This window comes from Mytilus californianus, unplaced genomic scaffold, assembly GCF_021869535.1.
Source record: "Mytilus californianus isolate M0D057914Y unplaced genomic scaffold, xbMytCali1.0.p SCAF_8, whole genome shotgun sequence".
Lineage (NCBI taxonomy): Eukaryota > Metazoa > Mollusca > Bivalvia > Mytilida > Mytilidae > Mytilus > Mytilus californianus.
In genome coordinates, this window is record NW_026262734.1 from 31,206,545 (window position 1) to 31,228,966 (window position 22,422).

At 32.6% G+C, this 22,422-nt stretch overlaps 1 protein-coding gene across 1 annotated transcript; it reads right to left on the reverse strand.

Annotated features, from left to right (window-relative positions):
• Positions 1-1,281: 1,281 nt before the first annotated feature.
• LOC127710979 (uncharacterized) lies at positions 1,282-6,624 on the reverse strand. The gene is made up of 4 exons (XM_052216925.1): positions 6,524-6,624; positions 5,158-5,285; positions 3,819-4,071; positions 1,282-1,472 (listed from the first exon to the last, which is right to left on the reverse strand). The coding sequence occupies exons 1-4, from the start codon at positions 6,592-6,594 to the stop codon at positions 1,409-1,411; spliced, it is 516 nt and encodes a 171-aa protein (XP_052072885.1). The 5' UTR covers positions 6,595-6,624; the 3' UTR covers positions 1,282-1,408.
• Between the last annotated feature and the right edge of the window lie 15,798 nt (positions 6,625-22,422).

Here is a 22,422-nt window from a genome sequence, read left to right on the forward strand (position 1 = left end):
ACAGAAAGAGCCAATTTTCGTTATTGCATAGGATAAGTGACAATCCTTCAATTTGCTAGAAACCAAATTTTTATTGTCGAAATTGTTATTACATAATATATGTCATAAACATTTTTTGTTGTTGTCAGTTTTCTCTATTTAACTACGTTTTTACTTTTATATAAAGATCAACGGACTCGTGCTAGATAAACCGAATGGCGGAAATTGATAACTAGGTATTAGTGAAATAGAGTCATTAGACAGTTCCCTTGTAAAATATTTGTTAGGCACAATTTTCACATTAGTTTGAAAGCATTTTTCCAAATTTGTTTCATGAAATTTAAAAAAAAAAAATTGCCAAGCGCTGATGCAAGTCTCATTTTTTGGGAAAGGACACATATTAGATTGATAAAAAAATCCAATACGATTCAAACATAAGTTGTCTGAAAATAACATTAACAGTACCAATTTTACTGAACAAGATGCGCATTTCGACAATTATTATGTCTCTTCAACGACGCAGAAGGCCGCAAGCTCAGGACAGAACATTTCTATTCTGGTTTGTGTATCCAAATTTGGCCTACTATCTCCATCCTGGTCTGTTTGTTAGGCTCTGTCCTATACCTATGGCGTCTTTAGGAGTGTAGACCTAGAGTTTCGGTTAAATTAACCATACAGACTAAGGTTATCAGAAAATCAAAATGAATAATATGAAACACCCGTAAACAAAAACAAAAACAAAAAAACAAAACAAAACCCCTTTCTCTAAACACAAAACCCAACCAAGCAATTATCCAAAAAGAAGAATGCAAGAAACAAGTAATTAGGCAACACAGAAGAAACTAAAATCGAAACAAACTCATTGTCTTTAAGGCATTTTCTGCTATAAATGTGGTTCTGTAACTAGTGATGTGTGACCTAAACATTGTGTGAATCCTTAGAGAAGTTTAAGATAGTTACCCGATCCAAAGATGTTATCATTAGGACAACTGTACAGTTTAAAGTCGCTTTATGTAATCAAGGGACATTTGCGATTTTGGGATTTACAGATTTATATTGGGGTTTCAACAAGAGTTTGAAACACAATATTACAATCATGAATATTCAGATGTTAATAATTCAAAACAATTAAATTATTTTATCTTCAAAGCATGCCCATTTTCATTATTCTTATGAAGTCTTTCAGAATAGTAGGAGCTAAAATTCCTGTTCTAATAGAAGTTTACAGGAACCGATACCAAGGGCAAAACTCAAGTCTTTAACGGTTTGTCATAAAAATAACACACAACAACTATCCAACTATATGAGATATAGATACGCCAGAACACGACTGTGGATATTGTGGTTCTTTGGCACACTCTGCTGTTGCATCCTTGCCGCTTTCATACACTTTCTGATGGCGAACATATTCATCATATTCAGCTCGAAACTAAGTGGCGCCTGCCAGCGTGAATCCTTGATCCATTGTAAAATCGTTTATATCAAACAGACACCTATGGAATATCAAAACCAAACTGTAATGTGAGTGAAACCCTTTTCAATTTTATAGTTTGTTCTTATGTTGTGCTGTTACACGATTGCCCCAGATTACATGAGGATTGGCACGTTCGCAAACATTTTTAACCCCGCCACATATTGTTCCAAACCAGTAGCCTGTAATTCAGTGCGGTTGTCGTTTGTTGTTGTATATCATATTTTTTTTCGTTAATTGTTTTGTACATTAATCAGGCCAATTATGTGAAACACATAAATCAGGTAGAACTACTAATATTTTCGGTAAGCATATAACATATAACGTTATTAATTTCTCAAACCAGCGAAAACCTCTCCTCTTGTCTAAAATATACCTTCGCCTTAAAAAAGATAGCTTTATAACTTCACGGCTGTTTTTTTCGCCCATCTTTTTTCATTTATATTATTTTAGTTCTTGTTCTGTCTATATATATACGTTTTTAATTTAGATGTTTAATAAATAAATTCTTATCGAATTATTTAAACAAACATGAACACATGAATTAGATAAAAAATAAATTTACAAATTTAGAATTACGAGGTTGCTGATAAGGAGAAGGTTTGAAGAGATATATCATCAAATCCCTGAATTGGCAAAAAGAGACAATTATTCAGTCTTTCTAAATAATTTCAATTGTTTTTGTTACCATTAATATAACGATAAAGTTGGGTCACTACACTAAATCCATACGTGACCAATCATCGATGTTATAACATTTCGACGACATATTTGACACATTAAACAAAGTCTATTTTACAATTATTGGGTAACGTCAGATATGAGCAACAACTTTACCCCAAACAAGATATTTGACCCTCTTCAACTTCTTTGTATAAAACAACTGGTATCAAATTATCTTGTAGAGCCAATCGGTTGTTCATATTTAAATGTTGAAGGAAAAATCTTGTTTTCCATTCGTTTGATGTGTTTGAACTTTTGATTTTGCCATTTGATAAAGGACTTTCCGTTTTGAATTTTCCTTGGAGTTCGGTATTTTTCTTATTTTACTTTTTTCTCAAATAGAGTCAATCTTGATCGCTTTTCCTTCAATGGAAGAAGTTTAAGGTGGTACATAGCTATACAGGGAGATAACTCTGTAAAAATCAGCTGAACGTTTTAATCGCGTTTCATTGTTAGGGAAATATTAAGCTTCTCAATGATCAAAATTAGTGTTTGTCAAACTGTTATATATCCAATGAATTTTTTCCGATAAAGTGTGTGGTTCAAGTTTTTTTAAATTTTTATATTTTTGTCAAAGGGTCAAAGTAAATATTTTATGAACATTTTATGAAAATTAAACCAGCCAAATTAATTTTAGTCCAGGTGTTTGGTACCACCTTAAAGGACAAATTTCAAATTACTATGAATAATATCTGACAAACTAAAGCCCTGTGAACACGTAAACGGTGCAACTTGGAAGATTTAAATCATGTTTTTATTTTCTGATTAAAAGAGCCAAAATTGTTACCTCACCATTTATCACACCTCCTTCATATTTTTGATTGTGTGTTTTACGCACATCCTTATATTATTCCTTACAATACTTTCTCCCTTGATCACATTAAGCGACTCTAAACTGCAAATTGACAACATTTGATAAGGTAATCGAAAAGTGTAACATATCTAATACTTCTTTTATTATATTTCAAAACTCATTCTTGATTTACATGGAGTGTATGAAACCGTCGTATTATAGGTTGTAAGACCAGAACGGTTTACAAGTGCAAATATGAAAACCATTTCTGGCAAGTTAACAAAGTAAAAACAACAATTACAGCACCTGTTTCCATGCCCTTATTTTGAATTTATAAATAAGAAGATGTGGTATGAGTGCCAAGGAGAAAACTCTCCATCCAAGTCACAATGTGTAAAAAGTAAACAATTATAGGTTTTATACGGCCTTCAATACGGAGCCTTGGCTCACACCGAACAGCAAGCTATAAAGGGCCCCAGAATGACTAATGTAAAACAATTCAAACAGGAAAACCTACGGTCTAATCTATATGAAAAACGAGAAACGAGAAACACTTATGAACCACATCAACAAACGACAACCACTGAACAACAGGCTCCTGACTTAGGACAGGTGCTTACAAATACAAATTACCTATTTTTGATATATCAAGTGAATCTTCTATTCAATCAAAAGTAAAATAACAAAAATACCGAACTCCGAGGAAAATTCAAAACGGAAAGTTCCTAATCAAATGGCAAAATCAAAAGCTCAAACACATCAAACGAATGGATAACAACTGTCATATTCCTTACTTGGTACAGGCATTTTCTGATGTAGAAAATGGTGGATTAATCCTGGTGATTTCCTTACCTAGTACATGATGTGGTGTAATTACTGATCACTGATGGACTTATTCGAGAACTTTGTAGATATAGTAGAAAGTAGTAAGTATGAACACCGCTAGGTGGCTGTGGACCTTTGTATTCTCTAACTGTTACACCATCATTTACATTCCCTTTTGGGATATTAAGAATCATCCAATGAATCAAAGGATGAGAATTACTGCCGACTTTAGGGTTTGGTACATCAGGATCTACCATTATCAATGAATATAACTCGTCATCTATAATCGAAAATGAAAATAAATTATACTCTGTGAATTAAGATATTTGCAATTGTCCGCACGAAAGTTTGAAAATACTTGACGGCAGGTGCCACTAGTGTAGCAGGATCTACTTACACTTCTAGAGCACCTAATATCAACCCCAGTTTTTGGTGGCGTTTGTGTTTTTAGTTTTCTTTGTAGTGTTTTGTGCACTTTTTTGTCTCATTGACGTTAAAATCCACATCTCCTTAACAGTATTGTTTGTTTCAAAAAGGTTCATATGCAAAACAGATTGTAGTTTTTTTAGTTATCAATGATCTTGTAAAGGCTCATCCTAGGGGAAATTGTAAAGGTTGTTCAAAGATCTTTTATCGTTGCGTGCAAAAACGATCTATGGTGGAGTGTTGTCTCATTGGAATTTATACCACATCTTCTTATTTCTATGTCTGTTGGTGTTAACTGTATGTTCAAACATATGACTGTTCGCGCTGTATTTAATGTCACTCGTGTTTTAGCTATTACTAATTCTCTTATGTTTGTAGCCTGTCATTTCCCACATGAAGACATATTTCTTGTATTACACTTAACGGAATGTGGTATGAATAAATGATACAAAAGTTCGTTAATTTGTTCGACCTATCCTGCGATGTATTTCGAAATCGTGCCATTTCCACTAGCTATTCGTTAAGTCAATTAAAGGTCACATTTCCCCATGGCAACGGAGATGTGTGATTTCTTCATTAATAAACAAAACACTCACATGTTTCACCTCAAAATATTCTTTTTGTCAAATTTGAATTTGATTTAATTGTGAAGCACACAGAAAGCTTAAAAACGTCTGATGTTAACAACAGTCTTAATTACTGACACAATATCATCAAGACCGTAAGCGAACTTATATTTGAAGTGAAGCTTGCGAAATGGAAAAAGATGATTTTACTATAAGAGAAATTGGTTTTAAAAACGCGTGAACATTGGATAAAACTTGCAATAATGATATAATCGCCAAAGTGTCATTTATTTTTATATTGAAATTAATTTGATTGATAAAGTGACAGAAGGCATTTGTGATGATCTGACATGAGCTGTTTATACTGTATTTACCTGAAAACTTGTTGGCTCGAAAATAAGGATCCTGTTTTGTTAAGGTTACAGAAGGCATTTGTGATGATCTGACATGAGCTGTTTTTACTGTCATATTTCCAATTGGATTTAATTCCACTGACGTTTCTCTTAAACAAAAAACACAAAACCAAACATCATAAATCAGGCCGTTTGTTTTCTCATTTGAATTGTTTCACATTTGTCACATTGATGCCTTTTATGACTAAATTACTATACGGTACGGCTTTTGATCATTGTTGAAGACCATGTTATATATATAGTATAATTGATTATATCCACGTCTGGTGCTGGATAGTTGAATCATTGGCAATCATCCCACATCCCTCTTTTTTTTTTTTTATAAATAAACCAACTAACATGAAACGAATGTACTATCACGTCAAATTATATTTTCAAAAGCATTTAATGTTTGAATATGGCAAATGTCATATCAAGGTGACATATACTAACAGTTTATTGCAAAGTAAGTTCTATAATAGTAAAATGGATATTCTAACGTCTCGCCTTGAATGTTAAGTATGTTGAATTGTCCCTAAGGCAAGGAATATGGAATTTTTATTCCAATAAATATATAGGCAAGGTATATGAATCTTTTATTCCAATACATATATAGGCAAGGTATATGAGTCTTTTATTCCAATACATATATACCTGTTTTTGAGATCCTTAATAGGGGATATTCAGTAACATGAAATTTCTCTTATCCCCCTTGGTTTCTTATAATCACATAGCATAAAAAGTACAACAAAAGTACATCAGAAATTAACTCTTTAATTATATGACTTTTTTTTTATAATACACCAACATAAACTGCGAGTTGCATTACGCGATGTAGATATATTAGGCCGTTAGTTTTAACAATTGAATTGTTTCATATTTTTCATGTCGGGGCCTTTTATAGCTGACTTACGGTATGGGGTTTTCTCATTGTTGAAGGCCGTATGGTTGCCTATTATTGCTTACATCCACTGCATTTGAACTTTGGTGGATAGTTGTCTCATTGGCAATCAAACCACATCTCCTTATTTGTATAACGATCGATGTTCAGAGAAGACTACGATGATCATGTGAAAATACGACATCGTGTTCAATGTCACGTGAGATTGCATTAACCAATCAAATATTAATTTAGCTAGCAATATTTGTATACAATTGAATCATGTTTGGTATTGGTCTGTTCAAGGTTTTACTTGTTAAAAGCAAAATAATCAGGAGGAGTTAACTGTGAGAGCCGACGCCTTTGTTTCTAAAATATTTGAAACACCAGGATGCATAAGAACCGGAACAGTTGACCAAATAGAACCTGAAAATAAGTTAAGATGAGAAAAAAAAATATTTGACTTACCGATAAACATACGTCTTACAGCATGATTTAAAAGTAATAGCAGACGGCAAATATGACACATCGACAGACATGTTAAGATTAAAATTATGAGGTAGAAACGGTCTATCTTGATGCTGAAGTGCTGAAAATTAAACAAAAATAAACTATCATGCGTATGATAGACTTTAAACATTTTAAATAAATCATCGACTTATTTTTCTTGATTTATGGGAATATATGATATTGCTTAAATATTTTGTTGGTTGTCAAAACCTAAGTCTATATTGGACTCTTTCCTACGATGGTCTAGATTTCGAATAGTTCCTTAGTTTTAAAACGAATAAATAAGTTATATGTACATTTAAATAAATAAAAAAAACCTGAAACATTTTTCAAAACTTAATTAAAATCCATCATATAAGGGAGAATGTTCGATAACAAAATTCAAAATTATTATAATGGTTGACTATAACACATCTTAAGTTTTTAAGTTTACATTTGAATAAAAAAAATAGGGCGAAATCGTATTTAGATAAATACAAAAATACATAAAAATAGAAACATCTCCTTTTATCCTTTCTCTATGATTTGTGATATAGCATTTGTATGCTGTGTTCATACACATGGATTTATCGTCATCTATCCACAATGGTGTCATGGATAGTCAAAGATGTAACAATACAATAAGGTTAAGGAGCGGACACCTAAGTTCCTATATTCTGTATTTTTTTTGGCCATTTTTATCAATCCATTGTTTTTTATTCTTTAATCTTTATATTACAGCTCTCCATTTTTTGGCCTTTTTTCTTTTCCTTTCATTTTGTCCTTTATTTTCGATGTTTTTTGTCGAATTATTCTCTATTCTGTAACATCCATTCAGACCCTCGTAATATTAACACAGTGGTAGTTAATTTAACTTATAATTGCTGAATTTGCTATATATTTAGCTTTTTTTCTTCTTTTTATTCATGAAAGAGAAATTTGAAACTTATCGGTGGGGAAAATTGCATTCCAAGTATAAAAGTTTCCGATAAACGCATACCTTGTATTATTTCATGTGATCATAATACCAGACAGTATTGATATGACTTAAACATGTAGAATCTGGCACTTACAAAAGATATCGAGTAGAATCTTTACTCACCTTCTGAGACCAATAGAGGACAGTTGTTTACTGTATGTTCTTTTTCTACCCTACCAATAGAAAATGGATCTGCCGAAACTCGTACCCATGAAATAGATTTCAAATCTGCAAATGAGAAGTTGGAGCGTGATTATGTATGTAATATATTGTAAAGTTTTAATGTAAACTGGGAGAATGACAACTCGGGCGACCATCTGAGACCTGAAATGATCGGTATAGATTACTTATTTCTTTAGTGAAATTGCCAATGTGTAGGTAGAAACCGATTTAGTGGCACACATTATCATTTGAAAGCAAATAACTCAAAAACAAATTCAGAAATAAAGTTTGATCTATTAATAGATTCAACTTTTTATTTAATGATAATCTGACTTTTCAATAGAACATAAATTGTAACAAGACAAAAAAAAAAAAAAAAAAAAGCCCAATGGCAAGTTAAATGCTTATTCGAAAACAATGTTGATAAATATGAACCTTGCTTTTTACTAGACAGTTACGCTGAGTCGGATTTTAACGTGCTATTTCACTAGGTAACAATCTTAATGCTACCCGAACACATTATTCTGACTCCGGACCGACCAGTCTTCACTCAAAACCCTAACGGCCGCGTGCTTAGAGAAAAAGCAGCAAATACCAATATCCTAGTTTTTGGTTTGACCCTACCGAGGATCGAGCACACGACCTCTCGCACTAGAGGCGAGCATGCACGCTATCACGTTCTTGGTATAGTTTGTTGTCCCTTTAACACAATTTCACAGAAAATATGAGATTTTCGTTATATCGTAAATTTATACATGTAATTTTATTGTTGAAAAGAAGTCATAATTTCAAATATACATAGGGGCAAATTCAATAGAAATGTGATTTTTTGCTGTTGTTATTTTTTTACTTGCGTCTCTTTTACAAACTTAAGTCGCTAGATTAAAACATTAGTGATGGGAAGAGACATTTTTAAAGGACAAAGTAAAATAACAAAAATATCGAACTCCGAGGAACGGAAAGTCCCTAACCAAATGGCAAAATCAAAAGCTCAAACACATCAAGCGAATGGATAACAACTGTCATATTCCTGTCTTGGTACAGGAATTTTCTTATGTAGAAAATGGTGGATTAAATCTGGTTTTATAGCTAGCTAAACCTCTCACTTGTATGACAGTCGCATCAAATTCCATTATATTGACAACGATTTGTGAACAAAACAAACAGACATCATAGGTAAAAATGTCAAAAATAGGGGTACAGCAGTCATCATTGTGTTATAATCTTAATCACTATGAAAACAAATATATCAACAAAGAAAAACAAAAAGGCATATAGACAAAGCACATTAGTAAAAACGAAAGACAAGAATACAAAAATTTACCAAAGCGCAATAACACAATGACGGGATGTATAAGTACCGAGCCACGTCAAATGGATATTGCCAAAAATAGACTAAACAAGACTAGAAAGGAAAGATGTTGCTCAGTTTTCAATGTAGTGTTTTGTGGACTTGTTTTTGCGGTGGCGTTGTCAGTTTCTATACGACTTATGAGTGTTGAATGTCCACTTGGTATCTTCTAAATATCTTTTTAAGCATACATGACAATCTTTTGAATATAGTATATTGGAACCTGAAGTGAAAGTATTCAGCAACACTTTTTTTTCTTTCACGATGAAATTCTAATAAGTGCAAAATATTGCATACATGAAGACATAGACCAGTTTCTAATATTTGTTCTATTAATCAACTGCACTGTTGACTTGGGTTCATTCGGGAGAAAAGCGTCATAGGAAGTGAAGAAATTTGCTTTGTGTCGTCAAATTTGTTTAGGAAAATGGACACATTGGAAATCATGTATTGACATTAATTACAACAAACAATAATGAACCAATAACAAAAAGTCTGAACATCGTTGCATTGCCGTTAATCATCTTGACAATTTCTGTAATGCCTACACCAATAGATTGAAGAGTTAAAGATCATACTTACCATAGAAATTAGATTCATTATGTAAAGTTTCTAGCGGTTTCTTATTCAAGTTTTGTCGGAGTGGGTCTGTTAATTGTAGATGATCTTGTTGTTTATAAAGTAGGTAAATATAAGGATTGACAACTTCTGTTGGGTTGCCAGGTCCTCTGTATTGGTGTACTTCCTAAATTATATAAACCATAACATTTGTGTGCGGCTAAGAAACTTGGGATGGGCGAGGTTTTTCGAGCCCTTTTACAGATGCGTATCGAATACAAAAAAGATTATATTTTTCCTACAGTGATATAATATTGCTTTTTATCTTACCTCCTACACATTTCTAGGAATATGATTGGTTAAAAGCAACCGCGTGGAGACCGTGTTTATTACATGTGGGGTTAGTAGGCATGGTTTATTTCAATACACGGTTAGTAGTGGTGTTACGTCCCTTTGTAAAAACAACACGATTTTGAGGAAAAATCCGAAAGGTTTCAACAGACGATTTTGATAATGATGAACGATTGAAATAAATTCATAAACACATTTAAAGCTAACAAGTTGTTATTGTTGGCATTCGTTTTTGTATAGACCAATGGAAGTAGGTTCTTAATACTAAGTATTGAAAACTTGATCACTTTGATAGGCCACTAGTCTAAATACAACTTGTTAAGATAGTCGGTAAGATAAATTCGTTACACAGTGTGCTAGTGGCCCAATACGATATATATGGGGTCACCCAATATGGAATTTACTGATCTCATATATATATCGTATTAGGTCACTAGCACACTATGTAACTAATAATATTGCATCTAAAAATGGTTACAATAAAGGTAAGTAAAATGTTGACACAAAGAAAAGGGTTAACTAAATAAAGAAATTAAAGAAAGGTGCTATATTTAAAAGTTCCTTGGTGGTAAAACCAAATAGTGATAATAATTTCCCTAAAGAAGATGTGATTGTCACTTTGTTTACTCAACGAAAACTTAATACTCATGCCGTTCACAAGAAACTAAGCTTTACATTGCATTGTTTTGCCCCAAAGAACGGATATACGTTAATTTTGTACTGTCATTCAGTATTTCTTTCTAATTCACTCAATCGTATAATGCAATTTAAAATAAGAAAAGAAAATATACCTTTTCCTGCGTCAGTTTTTACGACAAAGAACAATGATAAAAATATAAATGAATTCAACTTACATCGGCTTTTGTGATGTTGCTACCAGGAATATTTACATACAAGGCATGTAAATACGTAAACCCAATATCGTACAACACTAATGTAGAATAATCTGATGGCTTGGCTGTCCATTTCATCGTTGGTAAATTACGCAATTGCCATGCATGGTTTACAGTCGGAGACAGTGGGTCAACTTCTAAACTACCTCCCGGAAGTGAAAAGTCATCGTTGCAAGCGTTCACAGTGCCTATTATCACATTATAAAAAAAAATGTTCAGATTAAAGATTTATATAAAGTATAATTGTACCAAGAGAAAACCATTGGTAAAACAATGTATGGTATGAATATATTTCCCCATCTTATAGAAAATAAATCTTTTTCGATTATGCATCTCCACCTCCGATTTCTTATGGATTTCATACAGTTTCAGATGCAATTTCAACATTTTTTTTTATTATTTTGTTTATTTTTATCAACGCCCCAATGTTGCATATGTCATGCAATGGTCATTTTCTTTGTACTTTCCAGACTATTAATGATACATTGTTCGGGAAAACTTTAACAGTCCTTCATAAAAATACTCCAGAGTACATTTTCCTACATCAATAAATACTAGAGCAGTGTTAAATTCTATACTTTTTTTCAAAACAGTGTAGATGTGTTTGAATAAAAAAAATTGCGTTATTTTATTGTTAAAACTTAAAGTATGCTCTTTTTACTGGTATTTTCATTCGATTTTCTTGGAACAATTAAACAAGGGTATAAAATTATATTTCTTTTTTTTCAAATTTGTTGTGGCAATTAGTCTTTTTTTCTGAAAATTTCTAGTCTGCCCTCTCACGAAATAATGTTTATAAATGTTTTAGTGTTGAATAGAACTTTTGAAAGAACCCAGGGTTATCTCCATTTAACGAAAGACATAATATGAGGCGAATCCTTTGAAATATAAAAGTTGTAATCTCACAAAAGACCAATTATGTTAACAAATCTCTGGTACTCAAACCGGTTAGGTTTTTACACTTAATTACACTATGAATTTTTAGTATATCTAAGTGTCATCTACAGGACATAGTATAGTTTGTGCTTACCATTTTCATACGTGTATTGTATTTTCATTAATCTGTCAACACCTGATATGTCTATGCTTCCTCCAAATCTCGAAATAATACTGTCAGATTGCCTTGGAAATCTATTCATCTTACAAGCAAAGGTAGGCCGTTCTTTGCTACATAATGATTTGACACCCGTCCCAAACCAAAACGCCGACTTGTCGTTAACTATCTCTTTTATTCTATCTATTGTGCCAGCTTAAAAAAAACGATTTAGTTTAAGGGATAAACAAAATATCAAAAACAGGGATTACAAAATTATTGTACTAGTCTGAAAAACAGAGTAATTTCATATATTTTGAAAGACTAATTGAATTTGCATAAATATCAAAAACATCCCAAAGACAACACAACACAAAAGTTTTTCGTTTAAATTTTGTTTCACATATTTGCCCTTCACTTTAATACATTTGGTCTTCTTCTTGAGCCACTGCATTGTCATTGGTTTTGTATGAAAAACTGGTAGGGACATTCTATTTTGAAAATATCTAATTTCCATTTTGACATTTCTTTCTTTCAACCTGACGTCTCTCAGTGCCAACCTCACATTTCTCAGTTCCAAACTCAAATTTCTCAGTTCCAATTTTACATGTTTCAGTTCTATTAGACATCTATCTAATTGGTAAGCTTGATTGATTGATTGTTGCTTAAAATCCAGTGGCAAATATTTCATACAATTGGTAAGAAGAAATTTTCTTGTTACTGGCCGATGTGTTCTTGCATAAAAGTTATATCAATGAAATGTTCATGTTTCTATTTACGATGTGGCTTACCTTCACTAAATGTTGGTTTATCCACGGTTATGTTTCAGTAGTGAACAGCACAGTGGCTACCACTGATTCCAGGAAAGCTGGTTTAAATCTTATATCGTGCTCTATTGATTTTTGTTGGGTTTTTTTTTAGGTCGTTGTGTTTTCTGTCTATAAATATGGATAACAGTTTATAATTCCTTTTCAAAACATTACAGAGGAGCCCTTGCATACTGTTCCTCTATAACAACTTGTTACAACTTAATTTGATAGTACATGTGTTGTTTACATTTCGTTGTGTTGACACCGCTTTCATTTGTCTTTGATTTGCAATATTTATATGTCACTTTTCTTTGGCGTTCGGCTGTTCCATCTCTTCTCTACATTTTCTTCCCCTTACCTCTGTCAACTTAACACTTCTGGCTTTAAAGGAAAACCTGTATCTATTTTTAACTTAATAACTTTAACAATTTTCTTATTTGTTGAAATATATTATAATTTAAAATTGTTAGATAATTTTTCGTAAAACTGTTTAGGATGGGGCCTTTTACTTTTGAAATGTCTAAAACGAAATGATATTGTACGAACCCGATGTGTTTTTTTTTATTTTCAACAACCCGACTAAAGAGCAGAAAACAGTCCAAGGCTACCAATGCATCTTCAACGCAGCGAGAAAATCCCGCACCCGGAGTCAGGATTAAGCTGGCCACTCAACAATAATGCATATTAGTTCAGTGAAAATGGACGCCACACTTAACTCAAAAACATGTAAATGAACCAAAATTAAAAACAAAAACAAAAAAAAAACGCCCGAGACTAACAAAGGCCAGAGGTTGCTGGCTTGAGACAGGCGCAAAAATGCGTCGGATTAAACCATGTTTTGTGAGATTTCAACCCATCCCTATAACAATGTGGAATAAACAAACACGCAGCAACACGCACAGTGAAACTCATTTTAGAAGAAGTCTGAATCCTCGTTAAAATAGGTTACAATAGAAACTAAGCAAATTTAAAATGATTAACATAAATTAACAAAGGACTACTTGCAGTTACTGACATGCCAGCTCCAGACCACAATTAAACCGATCGAAAGATTATGTTTAAGATTATGTCTCCATCATATAAAAATCTAGCACAATCCCTCCCGTTAGTTGTGTAGCATCATGCCAACAACTGGTTTTAGAATAAAGGTGTTTATTTCCGATGCAAAGACCCTACGAGTGAATCAATACTAATTCCAAAAAATGACTTGACAACAGTATTGTAACTATACCCCTTCTGAATATGCTGTTTAAATGTTTGGTTAGCTTTTGAGGTGAATGACGACATGTTTGTTTTCTATAGAATATTACCATAAAAGATGGTGTATATATGAACGTTTAAGATGTATACATATATTTTTTTTTTATTAAGTTTGCTTATTGAGAATAGTCACTTAAATATAAACTCTGTTTTCGTCTGCGATTGCTGCTCGCTGGTGTAAAAAGTGTAATTTTAAGTGCCATAAACCAGGTTCTTTTATCAGTAAAATACGGGAGGAGGGGGGTGTGAAAAAAAAATAAGGCTCTTTTATTCAGATGTTATTTCATAATCATGAAGAAGCTTCTGTAGAAGTATCGTACATTTCTTGAAGGGTTTACAAACTTATTGATATCAAAATAAAACTCTCTAGCCTGTATGTAAATGTTAACTGCAAATATCTACGAGTATCTATCAGTAAAAATACGGAATAAAAAAATGAAAAAAACAAATATTTCCAAATTTCCCTTTGGATTTGTCTTTTAATCATAAAGAAGCTTTTTTCTAAGTTTCGAGAAGAAGTTAAAATCCATGAATTTTGACAAACGTACTGAAAAACCTTCACCATACACTAGAATGTATCTAAAGGCTAACCGTAAAAAAACCAATTCATTTATCAATGAAATACGGAAAAATTAAAAAATATATTTTCAAAATTTTTCTATGGATTATGTTGGTTTTTTTCTCTCATGAAAACGCTTCTATGCAAGCTTCATATAATTCCATGACGGCTTGACAAATTTGTTGATGTCTAAATAAACTTCAACCACAGACTAAACCTAAATTTTTACAACGCTGACGACGCTTACTTCGAAATGTAATATCGCCATGTTTTGCTTCTGTGATCTTCATCGTAGGCTGGACAAAAAAGAAATTAAATAATTCATATTATAATGTACCACTATGATCAAGACCTCAAATAGAGTATAAACATTTTTTGAAGCAGAGTGCTCATTTCTCATTTTCTAAGACTAGATCAGGCAACAAAGTATATCAATAAAAGTTTTACAATTTCTGTAAAGGGAATGTTGAAACTTAAAAATATATTAACATGTCGAGTTTGTAAGAAGGTTTGATTCATATACGGATGTCATTATAGATAACGCGACTTGAAGCAGAAAACAAAAATTTACAGCCTTATTATATCGAATGTGTGGATTTTCTTATTTTCAGTCGTAACAAAGCAAGGGACATATAATTTTAACTTGTCCTCATCATTAAAAATAACAAAACAAGAAACAAAATGTCTTATGCACCAAAATACAACCAAAGTTTGGTGAGGCCTATAACATTTGTAACCCGAAATGATTATTAATAGCCCATGGAACACGACGGCCTTTTCCGTATTGGCACAAAGGACGAAAAGCAGTCGAATGAAAATCACAAAAAATTGAATATGGACACCCAGTATGTTATTGCTATTATCGAACTATTAACCTTTATCGTGTGTGTCACTGTATATCGATAAAATTGATTATTTGCAAGTACAGGATGTCAGATGCAGCTCAGTGAAGTGTACATAATCAAAATATATACACATTTCTTTTCATGAATTCGGTCAACCCCGAAGATATGAGACGACTACATCTGATTTACAAATAGATAATAAATAATTATTTTATCTTAATTTTCTCTTGTTCTTAAAAGAGCAATTAGTTTTGATAAAACAGAAATATGGTCATTATTTCAAATTTTCTAAATGCAGAACACTTTCAGAAGATGTTTCGTAGTTGGAATGAAATCTTAATTGCGTCTTTTTTTCTGTCATCAAATGAAACCTTATAACTGCTTTTGTATGGCAATATCGACTACTGTGCTATCTTGTCTTTTTCTGGTTTAATTGCCAAAAACTGAACTTTTTGTAACAGCTTTAAAAAATGAATAAGTAAAAGTATTTCACAAAAGCATGTGATTTAAAATGTAATAGCTGCTCTAAAAGTGATGTCGTGTTAATGCTGGCATGCATAACACAACTAGCTCAAGGGAAAAAGACTAACTAGGCTAGCACTTTAACTATTATTAAAGAAATTATCATTAACTTTTGTAATAAAGCATATGAAAAAAGAGGAATTAACAATTTTTTTTAGAGTAGAAGGTTTTGGATGTTTTAGATAAATTACGCGTGCTTTTGATGGTCCTTTTAATTCGGTTGGCAGTTTTTAAATTTCAAATCTTTACACAACACTTCCAAACAATCTTATCAAACAACAGTTTCCCTAATTAATCAAATGGTCGTACTTAGTATTCAAAATGATTGCAAATTTTATCTGCTGCAACTCATATAAAGTCTTCTTCTGTAATGAAAAGTTTAGATTTGCTAAAAATTATAATACTTAGTAGAAGTGTGATGAGATTATTAACACTGTAAATTTTCTCCGGACAACATGTATGTAAGTTTGGGCAATACAATGTATCGACATATTGTAGGTACTCCTATTGGGACCAATTGTTTCCCTTATATAGCAGACTTGTTCCTGTATTGTTATGATCACAATTTATGGTCAAACTCAGTTTAGACCCATCTGAATTCCATTTAATTGATAAATTCAGCAACACCTAACGTTATCTTGATGACATTTTTTCGTTATAATAAGAATTCTCTAAATATACGGCCGAAATGTACCCAAAGGAACATACTTTAAGGAAATCAAATATAAACAGTAATAACTGTCCATTCCTAGATTTAGACATCTCAGTTTCACGCTGGAAACTCTACACAAATATTTAAGACAAAGAAGACGATTTTTCGTTCCCTATTATCAATGTTCCTGTTTTGGACAGTGATGTTCATTTAGCCCAATCTTACGGGTTGTTTATATATCCCAACTCGTTCGCTATGCCCATGTTTGTAGTGAAGTCTTGGATTCCAATAAACGTAATCTATGTATAACTGATAAATGATAAAGTCAAGTATTTCGTTACCACAAATTACTTAAAACCTTTACTAAACACTTTCATAAAAACAAATATTTGGTTTGGAAGTTTGGCTGTTCCTGTGGAAAACTTATTACAAACGAGGTAGCACTTTTTTATGCTGTTTACCGAGCCGTAAACTTATCGATCCTTTAAATAGACTTGTTCCAAAAAGTAACCAATTCAAAACTGTAATTTGATCTTTGAATATTTTTTTATTCGGTATAAATATTGATTTTGTTATCAATAAATTATAACCCAGCTATACACATATAAACATTAATGGTCCTACAATCTGTCGCTACTTATGTTTTGGCATTGTCATGCTTTTCTCTGACTGTTAATGACGTCTTTAGACTAAATCCATTAGATGTTGGATGTGTACGGATTGATATTTCAGTCTTTGGACTGGTTTTTAGTGTCTGAGAGTGCTCTCAGGTCTTAACTTTGTGTCTTTAGGGTTTTGGTTTATTCTTACTGTTTTTGTGCTTTTATTGTGTCCATCTGATGGTTTGAACCATTTTCAATTGGTTTTTGTGGTTTGTTCTTTTAGTTTTTTGCTCTTGTTCGGGTTTGTTGGGTGGGTGAGGGGCGGGGGGAAGGAGCTCCCGCAAGAGCATTTAACCCGCCAAATTCTGCATAACTTTTGTTCCTGTCCCAAATCTAAGACCTGTAGCCCAGTGGTTGTCGTTTGCTGCTGTGCCATATTTGTTTTCTCGTTTCCTGTTTTGTACTTGGATCAGGCCGTTGGGTTTCTCTTTTGAATTGTTTTACATTTGACATTTCGGGGCCTTTTATGGCTTGGTATGCGGTACGGGTTTTGCTCATTGTTAGAGGCCGCACGCAGACCTCTGATTTATAGCTTCTACGTCATATGGTCTCTGGTGCAGAGGTTGTCTCATTGGAAATCAAATAATATGAAGGTTTTAAATTTTCTTTGTTCTTTATTTTTGTTGGAGGATAGTTGGGTGTCGGTATGAAAAAAATTTGGCCACTCCTCCTGTATGTGTTTCCTTCATAGATTCAATATCGGAAACTTGATTAAATAATTGGAATTAAATAATTTACCACACGTATTTAGGGCATGGTCTTTGTTTTGGTTTTTTCACTCTGTGCTGAGATGAGTTTGAAAACAAAATTCTTCTAATTTCTAATTAGTTTTGCACGTAAAAATAGAGCGACAGCGTGTATAAACTACGGTTAATGTAAGATCGCATGAATATGAGAAACAACGCATTTAATAACTAAAACTAATTTGACTGAATATTTAATTTACTAAAAAAAAGATGTAACCATCAAAAAAATTGCAAAAAGGATTCAATGTCTCAAGTGCCTGTTGGTAAACTAATTGACTTTTTGTTAAACTGTTCACTTAGTTACATTAAAAGAAGCTTTTCAACGTTAATGGTATTATTATTACCCCGATCATACGCGTATGGATTTCAGATCAGCAATGTTTTGTCTGTAGTAATGGATGATGTTACTTACTATGCCGTCACACCAAACTTTAATTTATTATGTTAGTCTAATATATTACAACTATACGACAGACGTTCCCCCATCGAAGTCAAATATTTTTGTAAATTTCTAATACAGGAGTAGAATTTACCAGCAAACTCGTCTAACAGTTTACCAAGCAATACCATCTGATTTTAGAGGATGACAATTGGATATTCTTGGGGAGGGAGAGTGTAGGATTTTGGAAATTATATTCTAACCGGGTAATATCTGAAAAAATAGCCTTGTCCTAGACAGGATGGAAGGTATATTTTTCCTACAAGATGCAGGACAATGCAGAAAATAGTTGTGTACTAAATTGAAAATAAATAAGCTGTACAAAAAATAAATGACTATGAATATTCCATCCGGAAAAAATCGTTAGCCCTCTTAGAAAATCAAATGAGCGTCCTATTATAAAAAAGTTGAAAATATAAGAACGGCGTAAACGTGGAAGCATTTTGAATAAACTTTACCAGTACTTTTCATAAAATAACCCATATACAAAATTTCCCATATTACTTACATGTTTATCTTTGGAAACAAAAAGACCATACACCAAAGCCCAGAAATATGAATACAAAATAAAACCCCCCAAAAACAACAACAAAAAACCCAACAAAGGAGGGACGAAAGATACCAGAGGGACAGTCAAACTCATAGATCGAAAACAAACTGACAACGCCATGGTCAAAAATAAAAAGACAAACAGACAAATAATAGTACAGATGACACAACATAGAAAACTAAAGACTAGGCAACACGAACCCCACCAAAAACTCGTGATCGCAGGTGCTCCAGAAGGGTAAGCAGATCCTGCTCCACATGTGGCACCCGTCGTGTTGCTTATTTATTACAAATCCGGTAAATAGTATAATTCGGTAAGTCACATTCGTGAAAAGGGAAGGTATTGTAGTTACGACATAAGGAACATATCCGATATCATCTGTGAAACGGTTATTCCATAACGCTCAACCAACTCGTGATGGCGTCCGTAAAATTTACGAAGGGATGATTTCAACTTCACCATTTGGAACTCTTGGTTTAATAGCTTCCTTGTGAGCAGCAATCCTCTATCAAGGAAATCATGATAGAAAACACAAGCCCGGGAATATCGTATAAGAAAACAATGTCACCGCTTTAAGAATAAAAAATAGTGAACGGACTTTATCAAAGAAAATTTCATAATTTCACAGTTATTAGTAGTGAACTCTATATTTAAATTAGTTTCATTTATTAAATCAAATTTTCAAATGTACAGCTCTCACCTAAACAAAATCATGATAATGCTTACAATCAATCAACTACATAACTAATTATGATTAACCAAGCAAGTGTTTGTTTACTTTTAGTGAATACATTCACTCATCAGATTCAGTCATACATTCATATGATCCCCAGCAAATGAAGTATAAAAAGTGTTTTGATTTACATTCGTTTGTGTTGCAACTGTGCAACGGGTACCATCAGTTGAGCCGGACTTGCGTATCCTTCCGAGCACTTGAGATCACCCCAATGTTTTAGTAGATTTTGTGTTGCTCAGTATTTAGTTTTCTGTTTTATAGGCAGTCGTTTGTCTTTTCGTTGTTTTTTATCTTTTTGACTATTGTACATGTATTGTCTGTTTTTTTCTTCGACTTCTCTTTTTATTCTCCCTATAGTATCTTCTGCCGCTTTTGATATTTTTTTAATCTTTCATGAAAAGTTTAAAATTGAATGAAATCCCATAAAAAATCAATGAAAACCATGTGGTAAAGAAAGCAAAAAATAAAAAAGAGCTAATTAAGCGGTTGATGAGATAGTATATAGGTTCAGTGATGGGGGACTAGAATGGTCCAGTGTAGAGGAAACTCTAATCACTCAAAAATATTTAAATGATATAATATACACTATGCCTAAATAATTTCTATCAAATGATTTATGTTTTATGCAATGTATGTCAAGACAAAAAAACAGTATAATCAATCCTTTTTTCAAAATATTTTGTGTAAAGGTCACGAATTTGAATAAGAACAAAATGAAAAGAGCTTGAAAGAAAGTCACCCATATCCCAGTTATTGTTCTGAAGTGCTTTGTCAATTAATGAATTCAAACTGTTTATTTTCTTCGTATACTCATCATCGACCTGATCTATGATAGTTCTAAAAAAACATTCAACATAGTGAACAACTTCCCTTTTGTCAAATAGAAAAAGAATTTTGAGGTATGACTGCCGAAAATCGTTTATAGATAAAATTTGCAAAATATAATTAAATACAAGAAAGCATGTTTCCTCGTGAGTAGAAGAGATACCAAAATCAAACTCAGAGACTGCAAAATTGATACGTTCCAGACTGTGGTGCGTCCCTAACTGCAAAGCATCATTAAACTGCTTCAATGTAATTTTTATGCGTTTCGTTATAAACTTGAAGAAACCGCGAACATCAAAGTCAATTCCTATTTTTTCTATTATCAAATCATGAAGCCACTGTTTATGTAAATCTCTCCTTACTTGTAGTTTTTGAAAATCTTGGTACGTTTTACTAATGACAGCTTGATAAAGTTCATTTATTTCATAATCACGTAATGGTTCTTTAGTTTGCATCCCCTTGGTCTGTAAATAACGGAAGAAAAACTCTCCATCCTCTTCATGAAAAAGAAGCAATTGTTTCCGAATAATGTTTGCAAATCTTTTCATGTGACAGAAAGCAAATAACTGAGTAAGGTCGCTGGCGACTGTTTGACGCGTGTTTTTCCATATTTCTATGACGAATCTGTATTCACTGTTAATTGTATATTCATTCACCTCTGTAAGATCGGAAGAAATGCTTTTGTACACAAATGCACTGACATTCCTTTGATATTCATTTTTGAAAAGTATCTTCGTAGATGAAACTCGAGCAAGGCATTTCATTGCTTGGTTTGTCATAAGTCCACGGTATTTGAATGTATAATCCTGGAAGCAAGTCCAGTCATGTTGCGATACTGTCAAATAATTCGAAATGAAGTTGTATATTAGAACGTTTTGAATAACTTTTGTAGGCGTTCTAAATTCAAGTTGTATATTGTTCATCCATTTCACAATGTCTGTTTGTCTATAAATTTGAGCAAGGTAATATAGCGAAACGTTGAACTTTTAACTACAACGAAGAATGTGCGTACCAAAAATTGAGTGTACGCGTTTTAAGAATTTCAAGAGACCTTTGGCTGCTCCAATATGCAATAGACCAATATTTTTGTCGTCACATAGTAGTTGTTTGTCTCTATTTTTCTCAATATACCTTGACATTTCGTTCACTAGGAAATCTGCGGTACTATCAAAGTCAACAATTCGTGTTCTGTCAATAGATATATTTAATGTCTCTGATTGGAAAACATATTCTAGGATATGAAATCTAGGACCGCTAACATAATATGAAGGAACGTGCCAATTTTTTAAGAATGGCGAAGAGTATATATACATATCAAGGACATTTTGGTCATTCCTCAATGGATAGGAAACGTTCATTCCTTTTGTCAGCATAAGTTTAACTGTGTGAATGTTTCCTCCCATTGCAGCTCTGTGTAATATATTATATCCCTATTTATCATAACAACAATCCAGATATTGAGACGAAAATTTTTTTAAAAAAGGAATAAGAAAAGAATTTACGATAAAATATCCTGACCTTTCATTGCATTTAACACCAGCTGGTGCAACGGGCTTTCAGTTTTATTACACCGTAAGGAATTATCAGCATTAAATATATACTCAGCTATGATGTGCATATCTGACTTAGCCAGTAAGGTTGGCATTTCTGTAAAAGATGACAGAATTGCGTCAAATTCTTTCGATGCGTACGTCTTCAACGTTAAAATAGGATAAATACGTGACTTATTTATAGCTAGAATCAAATAGTCTTTTACATTTGATGACATGAAATATTTTGTAGTTGAAAGGTATTTAGAGACAGTTAATATCAAATATTCATGTGGTAAAAGAATTACTGACAAGTTTTTCTTGCATGTGGTTGAAAATAGTTCATTTAGAGTACAGTTAAATGGTATCTTTAGCGATTCAAACGCTCATCGATGAGTCAAAGAATTAAATGCTTCT

Excerpts from the sequence above, each read along its gene's own strand:
- LOC127710979 (XM_052216925.1), bottom strand. The coding sequence starts at position 6,594 with ATGTCTGTCGATGTGTCATATTTGCCGTCTGCTATTACTTTTAAATCA. Across the intron at positions 5,286-6,523 it reads TGTAAGACGTATGTTTATCG|AGAAACGTCAGTGGAATTAA; the intron begins GTAAGTCAAATA and ends TTTTTGTTTAAG. Across the intron at positions 4,072-5,157 it reads TCGAGCCAACAAGTTTTCAG|ATGACGAGTTATATTCATTG; the intron begins GTAAATACAGTA and ends TTTCGATTATAG.